Source organism: Cyphomyrmex costatus, unplaced genomic scaffold, assembly GCF_001594065.2.
Source record: "Cyphomyrmex costatus isolate MS0001 unplaced genomic scaffold, Ccosl1.0 scaffold222, whole genome shotgun sequence".
NCBI lineage: Eukaryota > Metazoa > Arthropoda > Insecta > Hymenoptera > Formicidae > Cyphomyrmex > Cyphomyrmex costatus.
In genome coordinates, this window is record NW_017276280.1 from 703,161 (window position 1) to 721,959 (window position 18,799).

At 31.5% G+C, this 18,799-nt stretch overlaps 1 protein-coding gene across 4 annotated transcripts in view; it reads right to left on the reverse strand.

The window, feature by feature from the left end:
- Positions 1-18,799, reverse strand: part of LOC108773845 (very low-density lipoprotein receptor) — a 36,189-nt gene that overhangs the window by 9,907 nt on the left and 7,483 nt on the right. For 3 of the 4 annotated variants that reach the window (XM_018539789.1, XM_018539788.1, XM_018539792.1), the window contains exons 3-4: positions 18,237-18,362; positions 3,906-4,025 (exon numbers count right to left, since the gene is read on the reverse strand). In XM_018539789.1, coding sequence (XP_018395291.1) covers positions 3,906-4,025; positions 18,237-18,362 — 246 coding nt within the window. Of the gene's footprint in view, positions 1-872; positions 993-3,905; positions 4,026-18,236; positions 18,363-18,799 lie in introns of all 4 variants that reach the window. The other variant, XM_018539790.1, reaches the window with a different exon arrangement.

Below are 18,799 nucleotides of genomic sequence, written 5' to 3' on the forward strand. Positions count from 1 at the left end.
TTTGTACGCGATTATACGGCGCAGGGCGCGAGCCCCGACAAAGTGGATACTGCGATTGACGGTCGGTTTCGCGATAAACTAAGAAAGATAGATTGCATCCTCGCATAAGGGGTGCAGATTCGAAAGCGTATGCAGAAGTTTGAAATAATACCCCGTTTATATAAGAGTAAACTGTAAAGTAGACCAAAGTAGACTTAAACACACACTCCCAGAACTCTGACCAAGAAAATTAAGATTTGTTTAAATACCTTTTCAATCTAAGGAGCCAATATAAAAAAGTCAAATTCTGAACAAAAATATTCCGCTCTTTATAGCTGATTGACATATAAAATTGGCTTTATTACTTCTTAGCTATATCTACATTGTTAATTTATTATTTTATTATTTGTGAAAGCTTATATCATCTATTATTATTAGATCACCACATAGAATGTCATTTGAAGATTTATTATATATTAATAAATAGCATGCACAAAAATAACGTTCTACAAAAATATTGAAAATTTTACTTTATTAGTTATTAAGTTAAACAAAAATAGTGATTATGCCTGTAATGTAAAAATTGCATTAATTGTTATTGATTTCACCGATTATTATGCCTGTTATCACTTTATCGATTTCCCCAAATTATTTTGTATTGAATAAGTTATTTGCCATTATTTCCTGTTTCAATACATGCAATTAATAGACTGAGAACACAACTTTCTTGCAAGTCGCAAGCTGCGGTAGAATGTATTGAGAGTGCGAGGATGCAATCTGAGATTCTGCAATTTGCGCTTTGTCATTTGTTCCGTAGCTTTCCGGCTGATCTCGTCCCTCCTTGGCTGCTTTCCGGTAACACCTACGCTAAAGTACTTATCCGCGCGACTTACTGTAACAATCCTTCTCGTCCAGACCGTTGGAGCAATCTGCCTGATGATCGCACTGCCACGTCTTCGGAATGCACTCGCCCGGACTGCATTCAAACTCCCTTTCGTTGCACGGTATCGACCCTTTTGTTCGATTCAATATTCTCGATTAATTATCTTTTTAAGACTTAAATAATCTTAAAGTCATACTTTCAATATTGCTACAACATAGGCAATATTTTCTCAAATTTCTGAAAAACATTTAAACGTTGTCTAAAAAATCTAAAAGATATTTTTTGAACATCTTTATGATACGATTTATATATTTATTTAATATAAATTATTACCTTTCATTAAAAATGCTTTAGTTAAGACGATAATCTTTATATGTGCAATTCAGAAGGCCTAAGTTTTGAATCTTAATTCCTATATCCGTTTTTCTTTTATTTAATTCGTATTTTATGCTTATTAAGCGACCGACAATGTTCTTTAAAGCTTACTTTAGATGATTCAACCTTTTGTAAGAACTTAGAATAGAATTTTATAATTTCATACGTCAATTTTATATATAATAATAATAAATATTTCAAAAGAAGATTATAATACATACATATATAAAACCAACATTAAATTATTAAAATGCACGTATATATATATTAAACGTGATATTAAAATGTATAACAAAAATTATAAATGTGGGGAATTCTAAATTGGCCCAGAAATTTACTGTGAATTATAGAAGTAATTAAGACTTCAGTTTGTCTATAAATGTCAATACTTCATTCGTATGACGAATAAGATGTCGATGTTAAGAATATTGAACGCCAAACGCTTAGTATAGATATTTCGATATTATCATGTATAAAACATGTCTTGATTATATAGGCAAACGAAGTAGTCGCTAACCTTTGACATTCAATTATTAGCATGTCATTGTGTTTTCAGATTCAAGTTCGAATAAAAGACCTAAATGCCTATACGATCATTTCTTTGTAACAAAACGTGAAGTATCTCTTTTATGAAATAATACTGCGCGAATATCAAGGAACGTTGTATAATAAATGTATAGAATGCTTTCTTATTAAAGGCATCTCCTTCTGGATAATAAAAATTAATCGCAATTTTCTACTTTTTGATGTTGTATATTTTTATAAAACTTAAAAGTTGACTATACTTCATAAAACATTCTGTTTAAAATTATCCGAAAAATGTTGTTGTCATTCACTTGACATGTCTATTAATTAACAAAAAGTCTCAAATTTATTCAGAATAAAATAATTCGTTATATATAGTCCATTTGTTAAATACATAGACAATGATGAAATAATTCAACGCTATATATATATATATATAACTATATATTATACATATAGTTACGAACAAATAACAGAAGTGGATAGTTTATATATCAGAAAGATTATCGCGTTTCTACGTTTTCCATGAAAATTGAAATGTGCGACGATAAAACTCAATCGTATTTCTCTACTTTATAATTTAAGAGGATTTTTAATGATCTAAAGTGCAATTTACATCATAATTGAAATGATTAAATGCACGCGTAATTATATCGGTCAAAAGGGCTTTGCGTCAGCGTGTGCACTAATTAATATTAAATGCGCATTCCACTATGTAATTACGATCGCCGTTGCGACCTTCAAGGATCGATGAGATTCGATTAAACTAATCGATTAGCATCAATTTCTGCCTCACGATACATATTGTACGTCGAGAGTGGATATATATATATATGCAAATACGTATGATCTAGTAATTAATTGGAGAATATTAGGTGATTTACAATTTTAATTAAAAAAATACATTTTGACATTGGCGCGAGATTTCACCAAACAGTCAAACCATAATACTGGAATCTAGAATACTAGAATCAAATATTCTCAAAATAGAAAATAACCTCGTTAGTGAGGGACACCCTGTATGTCAGTACGCTTCACCTGCCTGAAAAACCGGTCTCCAAAGTTGTACTTTCACATACCGGGACCTTTTACAAACTATATTCGGATGCACTATATTCGGTTAAATATTCATTCAATCATTTGACACGACAATGCAATAACGTCGTTCATAAGAAAGTCAGTCAACTTTTAAGTTTTATCGGTATTCTGAGTTATGCCTTGATGAAAAAATGATGCTAACACTGTACGGATAGCGTGTATAAATTTTCTATTATGAAATATGCAAAGATCTCTTCGTTGTCTCTGCTCTGTACAAAGTGCACCTTTGCTTTTGTAAAAGTGAAATTTATAAAGCGTTTATAAAATTAATAGATTTTTACATTACAGACGCATTAATCACGAATTTCGCATTCCGCATACATATGTAAGTATACAAGGCAATCTCTCTCAAAGGTAAATGCTAATAAATATACTTTATTGGTAGTAGTGGAGAGATATTAATTTCACGTTTACCTTACCTCGGCAAATATTTAATCTGCGATTGAATTGGCTTTTAAATATACCAGTAATTAACTTTCAAAATTTAATTATTAAAAATTTTTCTTAATCTGCTATAAAACTAATTAAAACTTTTCATATTCGGCTCATTCGTAATCATAAAGCGATTCATTTGATGGATTTGATTGTCAAAAAAAAAAAACTGTTAAAACTATATATATTAATTTTATAAATTTCAAAAATTCTCGAATTTGTTTTTACATATTAATTTCTTAAATAAATAAGAAATAAGTATTAAAATCAAGACTCTCGTTCTTGTATCATTAAAAAAATTTATTAACTACCCAAATTATATCAATTTTTTATATTATACATAGCTTGTATGTGTTAACATCTCACGATTCAGACAAATTCGATTAAGTTTTAAAAAAATTAACAAGATAAAACTGTCGATTCGAATATTATCTTGGATTTCTTTTTCTCTTGCCTCATTAAATTCGACTTCTTTTTACAAACTAACCATATTTTTTTTTTTCGACCCATATTTCTCTCAGTAATCTCGATGAATTTTAACGCAAATTAAGTAATTTTACGTCACAATATTTATACATATTACATGCATTATAAAAAAAAAATAACAACTTACTGCAAAGAGCGGGGTCCTCGTCAATCCCGTCCGGGCAATCTCGATCGCCGTCGCAATGCCATATATTAGGTATGCATCTGCCGTTACTGCACTTGAAGTCCGTGTCCTTGCATTCCAGGTCTGAAATGTTCGTATAGGAATGAACGATAGCATCGATCGAAGGGACAATCGCGCACGCGAGCAGCAACAGGATGCACGTGCACCAGGAAACGTCCGTGGGCCGCGTCGAACTCCTGTTGTCAAGCTGCATGATCGCGCGAGAGTAAACGCCTGTTTGTTGTCTAACGTCCATATATAAACTGCACCGCGCAAAGCCGCTCGATGCACTACGTATACGATTCGTACGGCGCACTTGAAGAGAACTCGGCGTTTCAATCAAAGATCAATCAATTTCTGCGCATCATTATAACGCGTCGTACAACGTCCACTGCGAGTCTATCACTGGATGTTGCTGATGAAATCTTATTACTGACGTAAATCATCCGATAAATATAAATTGTATATTTGTTGTGTAATACTTTTTTAATTCCCCTCTCGCGATATTTCGGAATTATCAGAACACTCGCAGAGAGAGAGAGAGAGAGAGGAGGAATTCGACACTATTCGGATGTCGAGTGAGATGCGTCTCAGTTTCAGCTTTCACGCGAGCGAACGTAGAGTAAAGGGATACGAGCTTCGAGATGCACCTGACGCGACGATGTACTCACGGTGGTAGCCTCGAATTCTATAAGGCTGCAGCCCGGCAAAGGGGCATCTATATATGGGCTATGGCACTCACACACACGCGACAGCAGCTGCAGTGGCAGGAGGAGAGAAGCGAATCAGAGTCCTATCGCTAATCCTGCGGATTGTTGCGAATCACATAGTGCGTTTCTTAGTTTTCTAAATCACGTAGACGTATGTCATATACAATCTGTGGATTATCGGAGTTCCGAACCCTGATAGATCTAATTCGTTTTCTTCTTCATGAAAAAGTTCATGAAGCAGCTCTGTCCACTTTTAACTCCGCAGCTAAAATGCAAAGCCATCGATGCAAAGAAATTCGATATGAATGAGATTTCGGAGACTGTAAAATGTTGATAAACATCGCTCAGATGCATATCAGAGCACTTTACTGTTCTCGAAATCATATCCATATTGATTCTTTCACATTAATGGCTTCGGAGCTAAAATTGGACAGGCTAGTCATAAAGAAGAATAAAAAATAATTAATCCATAAAATTCTTTCCTATGTATGTAAAATACCTTTTTATTTCCTATCTATATTTAAAATAAAGATTCTTTCCTATTGTTAATTTGACTGATTAATGTTAACTTGAATCTAATGTCTTTTTAAAATTTATAATATTTTAGTAATTAATTTTAGAAAAAAACTGTCTCTATCACTGTTCAAAATTTATGTTTTTTTTGTACAATAATAAAATAATACTAACAAATCTGTATTGTACCTTTCATCTTTCATTTACTAAATTTTGGATAATTTATTATAAGATTCAAGATATTTGTAGAGAGCAAACCTGCTGCCGTGTGTGTGTGTGTGTGTGTGTGTGTGTGTGTGCGCGTGCGCGCGCGCGCGTGCATAAATGCTTTATTTTAAATAGTATATGTACGTAGTATAAAAGAATGACTAACTTTACTTTTTATATAGATCATAAATTTACAATATCGCCGTTACAATAAAATATTTTTATATATGTAGAATTCATGACATGGTAAATGCCGTCAACAGACGACAGTGCCTATTACATCTGTTTATTCATCTCTGTTTAGGAGAGCGCTAAACATCTCTCCTTTCATACAACACGTAAAATTCATGATATGCATACTACAAGAAAATTAGGTATAAAAATTGCGAAGAAAAATTATCTTGCATTTTAAAGATCTAATTTTTCGGATATTTTTCGCAAAATATGACTATCTATCGACATAAAAATATATACATTAAATTTCCAATTAAATCTCACTTCTTTTACTACTTACTGTTAGATTGTCGGAGAATTGTGCTAAGGATTTAATCAAAGATGCCATTTCCTAAATATACGTTCGTCTATAAATTTAAGATTCTTTATAAATTTATCAACTTCTTGGAACATCATTTGCGATAATGATAATACAAAAGTAAGTATCAATAATGAGGTCATCAGATGATATAAAAATACGGAAAGCAGCACGGAAGATAGTAATAGGCTTCAGATATAGCTATCGGAACAATAAATGAACGGAAGTATACAATTGATTAAATATTAATATTGATTAAATTTTACGGCCTGACGTTTATATATATATATTACATATTCAGTGTGTTCCATTTTAAATGATCCAACCAAATATCTCGAAAACTAAACCCAGTAGACAAAAATGTTTTAGACAAAAGTTGTTTGACTCGAAGGAGGACATAAGATAAATGTAATTCATTTATTCTTTTTAATTATTAAATTCTATTTAATTATTAAATTGTGTAAAGTAATTACTATGATAATCATAGCACATACAACCATTTACTTTATTAGGAACCCTATTTCTTATAATTCATAAAGAAATAAATAACATTATTTTTAGAAATATTAATATTTATTCCCTAAAGTTTAGATGATATTTATTCTTTTTCACTGTTATAACTTAACTAGTACTTAACGAAAAGTAACTTAATTATAGTATTTTGGAATATGATGATTTGGCTATGATTATCATAGTAATTACTTTACACAATTTAATAATTAAATAGAATTTAATAATTAAAAAGAATAAATGAATTACATTTATCTTATGTCCCCCTCCGAGTCAAACAACTTTTGTCTGAAACATTTTTGTTTACTGGGTTTAGTTTTCGAGATATTTGGCTGGATCATTTAAAATAGGACACTCTGTATATATATCTTATCTAATAAATTATTTATAGTATTTTTCCTGTAATGATTTCATAACAGTAATGATCGTAAATAGATCATTGTGTTCTCTTGTTTATATTCTTAAATATTTTATTATAAATTTTACATACACAATAACATATATATAGATAATGTTTAATAAGAGAGAAACAGATCATTTTATAATTGATTGCTTGGAAATAATTTTTGCTAAATAGGGGTTCTTAAAAAATAAAAATATTATTTCAATGAAAATGTAAGGACAGTTTTTAAGATATTAGCTAATGGATTAAAGAATGATAAAAAGTTTTCACGAGTCAAGTTCTAAAGAAGCAAAGATAAACTTTCATATCAATAATTTTAAATAAATTTTACTTTACTGCAAAATTTATTTAAGATTTAATTATAGATACATGTAATTTTGCCGTTTCATTATTTTTCATATAAATTTAGTTTCAATACAAATTAAAATAAATTTATTAACATGAATTGTATTATAATAAATTTAAGTTTACACATGTTATAATAAAATTTTAGTTAAATAATATATGTATATTTGTTTTTCCTTGTATTGTACAAATACGTTTAAATTGTTTGGTTTGTATAATGTTTCAACATTATATAAATACATTTAATATTGTAAAATTATTTTGAAAACGTAAAATTTTCAAATATGTGATATGTATATATTAAAAAATTTAAAACATTACTCGTAATATATACATATACGTATATAGTTACAAAATTATTATATTTTTACAATAAACTAGAATTACACACACAAATAAATAAAAAAAAAGCAAGATTAATATTAATAATAATTGGAAAATATTGTTAAAATTAATATTTCCACTAAAAAATATTTATCAAAAATCTCGCTTTAAAATTTGATACATTTATAGTATTTCACATGGATTAATAAGTGATAAAAATGTTTTTATCGAACAATTATAAACTGTCATAAAGCTGACTGGCACTTCGATTGCAGAAATATAATTCTGAGATATTTGCATCTAAAGTTTTCGGCACCGAATGAATGATGAATTGTCGTCGTTCAATGAATAATCAATATACGCTAAAATCAAATGCAATATTCAATACAGATTTATAGAATATGCAAACGGTGTATATGCATGCCATAGGTCTCGACTGAATTCGTTGGTTCTTTTCGACAATACACGCACACATGCACATGTGTCTCCGTTTATTTGTTTAAAAATTCATTGAGAGATGCTATACAATTTTCCGTACACAATATATAAAAAAATATCGATTGAGAATACGACAATTGAGAAGAATTTACGATTCACTGTATATATATATATATATATATATATATATATATATATATGTATATGCTACCCAGACGTATACGGGATCGCGACCAGTTTTCTGGTCGTAAGAATCTTGTCCCGTATTGCGACTCTGATTAAGAATAGCCATGATCGTCATTATTTCACGCGTTTAACTTTCTGTCCCCGTGACTAGATCACTCTATCAGTGATATCTCGGTCGTCGCATGTTCAAGATATTACCGCGAGTCAATCGATCCGTTCCCGAGAATCTTATTCTTAATGCAATATTGAAATATCTTAATGAATAATGAGATTATTTATATTCAAACGCTATTAACATTACTAGTAGTTTCGATACTGTTCACGAAAGCCGGCCATTTAAAATTGAAACCATTTTTATCGAAATTTAACAAAAAAAAGAAGAGCTTGCAAACTATTAAAACTAGAATTTTTTCGCGTAAAAAATTTTATTTTATTTTTCCAATTTATTTTTTTCACGTAGAATTTATTATCCTGTTATTTCGTGGCAGTTAAGAAAGACACCCTATATATTTCGTAATGGCAAGAAGCTATGAGCGGATTAATTGAAACTACGTGTCGCGAGACTGCCCAATGTATTCATGCGAACTAATTTATTGGATTTCGTGCTGCGCACACAGCGCGGCGTTTAAATTTAATATAACAGTGGAGAGAAGTCTAGCGTTTTCCAGCGCCAGTATTTTCCGATCGATTACGCGACCGACTGATGAAAAAGTCCCATCCGATACTTCTGTTCTTGTAAAAAGAAAAAAAAAAAGAATCGAACAGCATTTATATAATTCATCAGAGACAGGTATAGTTCTTCGGCTTTGATACAAAGTTGAAAGTTGCAATAATGATTATAAAAGATGAATGAAAGGCGATATTATTCTCATCGAGTTTTATTGGCCGCATCCGACATGCATTATATCTGATGAGAACGCAGAATATTTCGCGGATGGCTTCACAAGAGTTAAACGCACAAATAATTAATTAATGAACGTCATGTAATTATTGTATCAAATTACGTGGTGGTTATTACGCCACGGGCTGTTGTCACAAAATAATCCATGAATTTCCGAGCAGGTAATATTAGATATTAACGGTGAAGATATTTATCATATCTCGACATGTGTGAGCGTGCAAATTACCGCGCTTCTTTTATTTAGAATTCTAAATAAATAATTCCGTATTTTCGCGTCGTGTGGCATAGAAACTTCTTGTTTTGCTCTTACCGCACATATCCGATTCATGAGGGAACTGATTTGCATTGATTTGCATAGATTCGAGCGAAGTTACGAAGCTCCCAAGTAATCTTAAATATGTAACGTTAACTTTCGAGATCTTGAGAACAAAATTGCTTAAATATTAAAATTCAAAAGTAAAATTCCCCTCAGTACCTTTCAATTATGGATCATATAAGATTTATATAACTTTGTCACAAGTCAATATCACTCTGGTGTCGGATACAATCCATCGGGAAAACCATTAGACTATTTTAAGAAAATAAAATTGACATTTCTAATAATTATACTGTAATTAATAAGATAACTAGTCCATTAAGCATCTGCTTTAAAATATTTAAATTCGTTCCGGGAATATCTTCTTCTAAGATCGATGTATCCTCTTTCGCGGATATTGACTTGTAACATGGTTACATAGTATGGTGCACAAAATGCATGCAGATATATCGATGTTACAGTTAGTAAGACAATCGAACGGATGATTCTATTATGCAAAAATAAATCGAGAACGTGGAATAAAATTTTTTCGCACGAGATTTTCTTTCCAAGAGAATCGAAAAATTTAAATTTTATTAAAACGCTACATGCACTATCTCTCTTGTGAGTGTCATTTCGCATGTTACCGATTCGCGAATAACAGAAAAACGCAAATGTTACATTCGCTATTCAACAACTTGAAAAGCTGATAAATCGAATAGTATTATGCTCGGCACTGTCGACGATTATGTGCATTATGTATTTGCCACGAAATGCGTTGGCGCTATATACAATACTTCCTACGAATATCGCTTTTCACACATAATCGCGATCAATATTTGCTGCCTCGGAGCATTATTACAATTATTATATATCATGCAAGTTTTATCTATTCTTCGCTTAGCCTCCAGGAGTCAATTATAATTTTATTAAGACTAATTCATCTTGAATTAAAAATATCACATCTGACATACTTATTGTTTCTGGCATTTCGAAATCAACGTATCTCGTAAAAGTATCATTCGCAAGCAGAGGACAATCGAATGCAGTGTATTCCGGAATTGATGGGAAAACACTCATACATGTATGATTTCTCATGAAATATGCTGCGTATCCGTTTAATGTATACGTTCGGCTAAAATTGGAAATTCAAAACTATAACTTCTCTTATTACAATTTCACGATCGTTATACGTTATGTTAATTTGTATGCGAATAATTAATCCGAGAGCGTTGTATTTTTGCGTTCGCAAATTTTGATTGTTGATAATTTCGAAAGAGCAAATGTTGGTTAGGCAGTTAACAGCTTCCAATTTCAATTTTGCAATTGTAAATTTGCAAAATATATTTGTTAACAACGTGCAATAAAAATGGATTCACTTGGGATGACACTGAACAATGACCAACGATTTCCTTGGCGTTGCTTCAGTGACGCAGACCAACCGATTGATTTCAATTGAGTTAGAAATCGTTAAGCACCAATTGATGTCTAAATACGAAAGCATAGGACGAAGTTCGGAGACTCCCACGATAGAGCTTGTGAATCGTAAACATATTATTTTGTTAGATTTAGGGAAGATATTTCCGCTTTTTTTTTTCCAAGTTAAACGAATAAGCATTATAAACGTATATATAATTTTATAAATATACATACATTATGAGATGTTAAAGGATTTACGGGTTATGCTAGCATTAACAATGTATCACGACACAGCGATAATCCATAAACCCTTTGGCCATTCTGAAGAAAATACCCTAAGGAAAGGTCCTTAAAAATATACATGTTATATATTTATTTTAATGTCAATGAACTTTAACTGTACATCGACAATGTTGGACTTTAAAGTCGATTTTATGATTGTGAACATTCTAGTTCTAGTAGATAAATTTAATTCTGTCAAAAATAATTAAAATACAATCCAACTTCTATGATAACAAAAGTTCGAAATAATATAAAAATCTACATTGAAGTTTGTGAAGACTCAGATTGACAAAAGGTAAAAATTTCACATTGCCGGTGGAGGGTTAATCTTGGTTCAACTACTTTTCATCTTTCTCTAATTCTTAGAACTAAGAAAAGATGTTCGTAGAACTAGAAAAAGAGTAAGTTTAATCCAGATTAAAGTTGTTCTACAAGACGTTTACAGACGGAAATGGACATTAATGTAAGAACGGCTTCAGTTAAATAAATTCAAGCTCATATAATTTATCTATTCGGAGTTACCACAAATTTCTCATCCTAAAATTTCATACCTTTTCCTTGATATGCCCAGATACAATTTCAAGATTCCCTAATGCTTTCAATTTTGAAGTTTTTTATATTTTTGTTCTAATTTAGAAACTGTCAAATATCTTATTGATAGAACAATTTAATGTAGCAATATAAATTACTATTAATATTGCTGTTTGTGTTTAATTGTTAAGTTGATACAGCATAGAGAGAGAGAGATATATGATATACGCATTTTTTTTAAAAAGTCGAGAATTTTAATTTTCTCTAAAATTTTGCAAAATTCCCTGACTTCCTTGATTTCCAGTTTTATGGTAATCTCGCTAGTACAAATGAGATTTTTTTATGAATTTCCATATACATTGCAAAATCTCAAGGAAGCGATCGATGCGGCCGCCAATGGGCGAAGTCGACGAGCGAGCAAATCATGTGAGCTTATACACACCATGTCGTCGCGACTGGCTTTCACCATAATTATATGGTGCGTTGGCAGTCGCCGAATCGGCTCTCTTCGTCGTCTCGTTGACTGATGCAACCGACGCGGACCTTGCGTTACAAAATGCATCGACCTGCATCGACCTTAAATGAACAGAGGCAGGTCAAATGAAAGAAGATTTATGTGCATCGCTGAGGCTAGGTATCTTGATTTATGTTGCAGCTAATGCTTAGTCCGGTTTTTTACACCGATTTCTTAATTTTCTACTTCTAATTTGTACGTAGATTCTTATTTACTCATCCGACTTATACGACTGTGTGTTTCTCTGTGATAGTTTTAAACATTATATTATATGTTACTTATGTTTGTCTGCTTATTCTTGCTTTATTCCTATTTACTTTGGGTTGATAAGCTATGTTATATATTATTCTCTCAAGCTATAGGTTTTTTGCAAGTTTTATTCTATTCTGCTTCTGGATATAAAGCTGCATTTAAATATTTTTCGCTCTGTTAGTCAGTATTACACTATTATTGAATCTCTTATCATTGTGAATTAAAATAGGATCTAGTAAAAAATTTAGTGCTACTTTATTTGCTAATTTGTTGCTTTACACAAAAAAAATTTATTGTTACATCTTAATTATATTATTTTTTTGAATATTTGTAAATAAAAACCAATGAGAAACCGATGAGAACAAGCCGAAACGATCAAGCTATGATCTTGAGTGCTTCTAATATATAATTTGAATTTATATACTACGTATATAGATTTTTTAATTGCGTGCCAAATTTTTTCAGACTTAAAACGCAAACTCTACTAAACTACCGCAGTAATATCACGAGTTAAATTGATTAACAATTTAACAATTTTTTATACTCTTTGCGCATCTTAATAATGTTGAATGACATATTAAAACCTGTAAATAATTAATTTTCATTGCGAAAAATATTACCTCGGCCGGGAGTTCGTAAATAAAAATTTACTCAATAATAAATAATGATAGTTAAATCAAATTAATGATTCTTGTATTAAATAAATATATGTTAATACATTCAGTAAATATTTACTTACAAATTTTCAAATAAATTTTTATTAAGATATAATAAATTGTTCTCATTGTCAGTGCAGTCCGAATTTTGTTGCTCAAAGCCTTAACAATATTACATTTCACGTATAATGCAGGTTGTGGCTAATTCCTGGGTATTGCAATACGTAGAATTCACTGGATAAAAAAGAATGGAGGAAGAACCGCGGCTGATCAGGCGAAAGAGTTCAACGTGAAAGAAGTACGAGAAACGAGGAGAAAAAAAGAAACGCTCTCGGCGCCTGATGCAATGTCGTCTGGACCTTGTGACCGTGTCAGAATGATGGCATTGCACCGTGCCGGTGATCAAGATTAATTGATGAATCTACGATCTCTTTCGTTTAATTGTGTCTATACATTTACGGGACTGCCTTTCGTCGGAACAATTTAACGGAAAATCCTGAGTGACTAACGTGAGATTAACATTTCTGAAATAATTGATTCGCTTCTATATCAGTTCGTAAGACATTGATGTATGTGCTCCATGAAAATCTACAGCTCCACTCTGTTTCTCTCTATCGAGATTCATAACGAGTCCCGTTCACGATTCTAATTAAAGATGAAATTTGATCGTTCGAGGAAATGGCCCGCTCGAGGGTCGAAACTGATTACCAACTGTTGAAATCAGCGGCACGGTTGAAACGGTACGGACAAGTGAGAGAAAATCGACAGAATAAGTGGGATTCGAGATATTGAGTCAAAATGACAGTCCACACGCAAGAAACCGACTAAGGAAAAGAGAAAGAAAGAAAAAAAAGAAGAAATAATCATCACACTGTAAAATCTGCGTGCAAAGTGCAAGCCCTCTGCGAATGTTCTGGGAAACGACAAAGGGCAATGTCGGTTCGGTTCGTTTGGCAGTTCTCGTTCGTTTTTATTGCCCTTTTTCGCTCGTTAGATAACACTCTTTTTCCCCCGTGGTCTTTTCCTTTGCCTTTTCTATCTTATTATTTCACGTCGTTGCGCTATCGTGCCGCAGTTTGTCTATTTAGTTGCTTATTTAGCCGCTTGTTTATTTGCGTTCCCGCAGCCTGTGGAACCAATTTATACGAATGCGAGAGAGGGAATCTTTCTACGGAAAATTAAACGCTCTACAAAACTACAATTACGTTGTAATACGGGGAGAGCATGGTGTAAAACTACACAGACTAATTTGAGAAATATAACTAAAGGAAAGACGAAAATACCACGTCATGATGTACACGCGATGTTTATGCGTTTAAGAGAGTGGTTGGTAATATAGATATACTTATTAACAATATGAGCGTACAAGTGTTCCTTGAAAATTCATAACGTCAAAAAAATAATTATTTTTTTACATCACAATATTAAGATCTACAATATTTATATATCTATTAAATAGTAATTTTTAATGTATATTAAATATATAATATATTAATATATATTAAAAATTAATATTAAAGTATATTAAATGATTACATATTAAATGTTTCAAAAATAATATTGAATCAACGTTATAATATATTACAACTGTTTTTGAAAATACCTCTTTCAAACATTGTCAGATATTATTATACTTTCGTTATTTCTCTTATCATTCAAGACTTTCTACATTGTAAGTAGCTCAATGATTTAATGGACAAATGAGATAAACATACGATCATACGCTGTAGTTTTGTTTTCTCTAATAGAGGAGAGCAGATTAGATCACTCTGTCTGATGCAAGATTAACAAGAAGCTGCATCTTGCTCGCGCCAATTTTCAATCGAAAAAAAACCATAAACATTGACAAGGACAACGAGTTTTTATATTATAGTATTTTTGTAGAATTGCACGTGTCGTGTCTATAATCACATATTCATAAAATTATGGCAATTACTTGTCCTTATCTGTTTTTCTTTTCATTACGAGAGGCGCCGGATTAGCAAGTACAAGGCAAGAAATTACTGCGTTATAAGCTTCAGATTTTCTTGTGAATGAGCACACACATATATGTATACAACATATATATATATATATATATATATGTGTGTGCTATCAAGCAAATATTCATGTTCCGTTATATACATATACTATCAAGCAAATATTCATGATGCAAACTCGAGTTGTAATCATATCGCGGTGAAACGCATTCCCTCAATCATTTCTATTAGAATTTAGAGATAAACTATGTACATATGATGTTCGAAAATAATTACATACTGCACATACAGCGTCATTGCTCGTTTTAATATGTGCTTCACGAAAACAGTAAAAGTCAGTCAAATAATTGAAAAAGCGCCAAAGCACGAAGAGATCACTATTATTAATCGAGAAATAAATATACACTATAAAATTCCATACAATTTCTGAGAATTAAAGGTCATTCATGAAGCCGTTGTAAACTTTGCTAAACGAATTGATGAATATTGATACATCGTATCAAGAAATAATAAATCAACGAAAATACTAGTCTGTTTCGAAGAAGAAATTATAATATCTTGCGAAGAAACAATTACGTGAAAATTACACCGATTATTCATGATTATACTTATATGCGAAAAAAGACCGTCAGAGTGAGAGTAAAGCTAATATTTCATTTGTCGTGAAACAAATTTTTCAAATGTGTTAATTTTCTACAAGATAGAGAATTTCTGAAGACTCGAGACTTCTCTTTTCCTCGTAATCAATCAATATACTTCAAAAAGCAGCTCTAGTGATGTGGCTAAAGTACGCCAACTGTACGCACATTTGTTAAATATTGGATTATATTCATATAAATAATTATTTCTGTGACCGTATATGTTTTTTATTATAAAGAACCTTTATTTCTCAAGCAAATGCTTTTTAAACGTATTAATTTTTTAAAACTCAATTTTTTTATTAATAAAAAGAAATTCCTTTCTAATTAGTATTGCAATGTCTAATGTATTAATATGATCGAATTTTTATTAAAATTTAGTTTTATGCAAAGGCAATATTGGCCCAAACAGAATGACAAATACACAATAACGTAAAAATGACGTCAAAATGAACTGTGATTGATTGAAAAGTGACTTTCGTAATCAAATTTGCAGCTATTTTGATGTCATTTACTTGGAGTGCTTTATTTGGGAGTTACCTCAAGTGTACTACGCAAGAGAAACTAATACGCACATTTCTAACATATAGTCACAAATTAGTTTAAAAATATTTAGAAATAAAAAGTCGTAAAAAAAGTTTTCAGGTTTCTTCTTTATTTTCTCTATGAAAATATAGTCACTGTAATAATTGTGCATGTATGTGTATGTATGTGTAATATTTGTAAATGGCTGCGCATTCAGTAGAAAAAACAGCTTTGCACTATTGTAAGATTCTTTAATATAATTGGTTCTTGCTTTTAGTTCCTCACGGATCTAGATATACAAACTAATCCTATTAAAGAATCTTACAACTGTTACAAAACTGCTTTTGCTGCAGAACGCAATGTTGGCGTACATTGGCCATGTCGTCTGCAGCTGCCTTAAAACCGCAAGAATACAGTATCATGTAGATCAATACAAGACGTACTGCAGTAAGATAAATCAGGCGCAATGAATGCGTCAATGAGATTACTTCCTCGTATAATTTTGGACGAATCTTTGGACGACGTCGTTTGCGCAACTTCCTCCTTGTGGCAAATAAACAATCGATATAGCATTCAAGAGAATTGCGAAAACATGCGGATATAAATCAATGAAAAGACATAGTTCAAATTTTGATTAGAATTTTATAAATTCAATATCAATCACGCAAAACGTTTTGCGAATTTATTTTATACACACTGAAAAAAATACTAAATTTTAATAAACATTTGTTTGAATTTGTTCCATAAGTAAATATTTACTAAATATAAATATGTATTTTTACTTTGATATAAAAACCATTAATTTCATTTAATTATCATTTTCTTATTGAGTAAATATTTACTTAATTCTACCCAAAGAAATATGTATTAAGATTTAGTAAATTTTTTGCAGCGTACCTAATCTGCGTAAATAACGTAGTCACCACGTCGCATTATTGCAGTTATTAAGCGTTATTATGTAAGTCGATCAGGATGTGATCTGTTTGGCGTACAGTGCCTCGTAAACAAATCTCCCAAGTACGATCGATCGAATGCTGCAGAGCCGAAGTTTGCTATGGCTTTAAGTCGCAATCGCGAAAATTAGTTTGACGTTCCATTGATACCCATTCGAGATCAATAAAACGGGGCAAGAACGCGCGAGCAAATACGCGGACGGCTTATTTGTCAACAGATCTTCATTTAATTAACAACTACATCTGCACACGCGCGCATATACGTTGCGTAGACGTACACTTCTACAGTAGTACAGCGCGAAACTTCCGAAACATCTTATCATATTTCCTCTCTGCGTCACTCTTACGCACGCAATTACACTTGAGATGTTACTGCTATCCCGACGTCATAAAATCAAGTTGTAAATAACGCGAGGTGAATTATAAATAGAAATCATAAATACTTAAGTACTAGCGAAAAATTATATATTAAAAAATTTATATTAAAAAACTTCTCGGATAAAATCAAGATGATTTATTATTTAATTCTGCGATCTCCAAATAGGTATTTAAAAATTTTCTGTCTCTCTCTACAACTCTTTAAAATAATTCGTAAAACTTCGATTTGGCGACATTCGCTTAAAATGTAGAATAAAAAAAAGTTTGAACCATGTACAGTTATGATTAAAACCAAAAAATTTACAAAATTTCACGCATAAACGGCTAATAATATATATTCGTAAATATTTAAATACTCGCGGAGAATTTTCGACACGTAAGTCTGCGGTTGCATTTTATCGTAAAAAAATTTCTCCAATAAAAACAAAATGATTATTTTATGTCATTCTCCGATCTCACATCGTTATTAAAAATTCTCTTTACAACTTTATGAAATAATTCCGTAATTCTGATTTGGCATTTCGTTTAAGAGCAAATGTAGAGTTACAAACGTAATTTTAAAGCATGTACCATTATGAGGATTGAAAAATTTAGAAAATTCCACGCATAAATGACTAATGGTTTAATCACGCAACACTAATATTTATTATATAAAATGATGTATCCGTTTTGATACATATGCAAATTTGACGTGTCAAAGACACGTGTGTGCGCAAATACACTCGTTCGTACAGATTGCGCGCGACGTCATCGCTGTTATGTATATGATTTGACGTATTTCGTATAATTCTGCGCGTGACTTACTTTTGCATTCCTCCGAGCTTTCGTCGGAATTGTCAGAACAATCGTCCGATTTATCGCAGACCCACGAGATTGGTATGCATCTGCCATTGGCACATCGGAACAGCCTCAAAGGACAAGCAAGCTTACCTGAGAACCAAAGGAAAAAAAAATCACTGAGAAAAACTCAACTAGTTAAAACAAAACTTAACAAGCAGCATAAAGAAACGTAAGGAACTTAAGCATACATGAAATCGATCAATCGTTACATTTTTTTTAATTAAAAAAATTAACTTAATTGCAATATATATTTGATCGCTCGATTCATTTGCTTAAATCGCTTGTCGCTTACATTTTTTTTTTCGCCTTGCGAAGCTTCTCATAAATATTATATAATCTGATAAATAAACGAATTGAGATAACGCCAAGATTTGTAGCGGGTTATAATTAAAGTGACTCGTCGTTAGAAGACTAGTACGGATGCCAGCGCGACACGTGCCTCGTTCTAAAACGTAAACGCAGCTAACAGTAATAAAATCAAACGTAATCTCTCGTAGCTCATTTACGTATCAACTGTCGACAAGGTT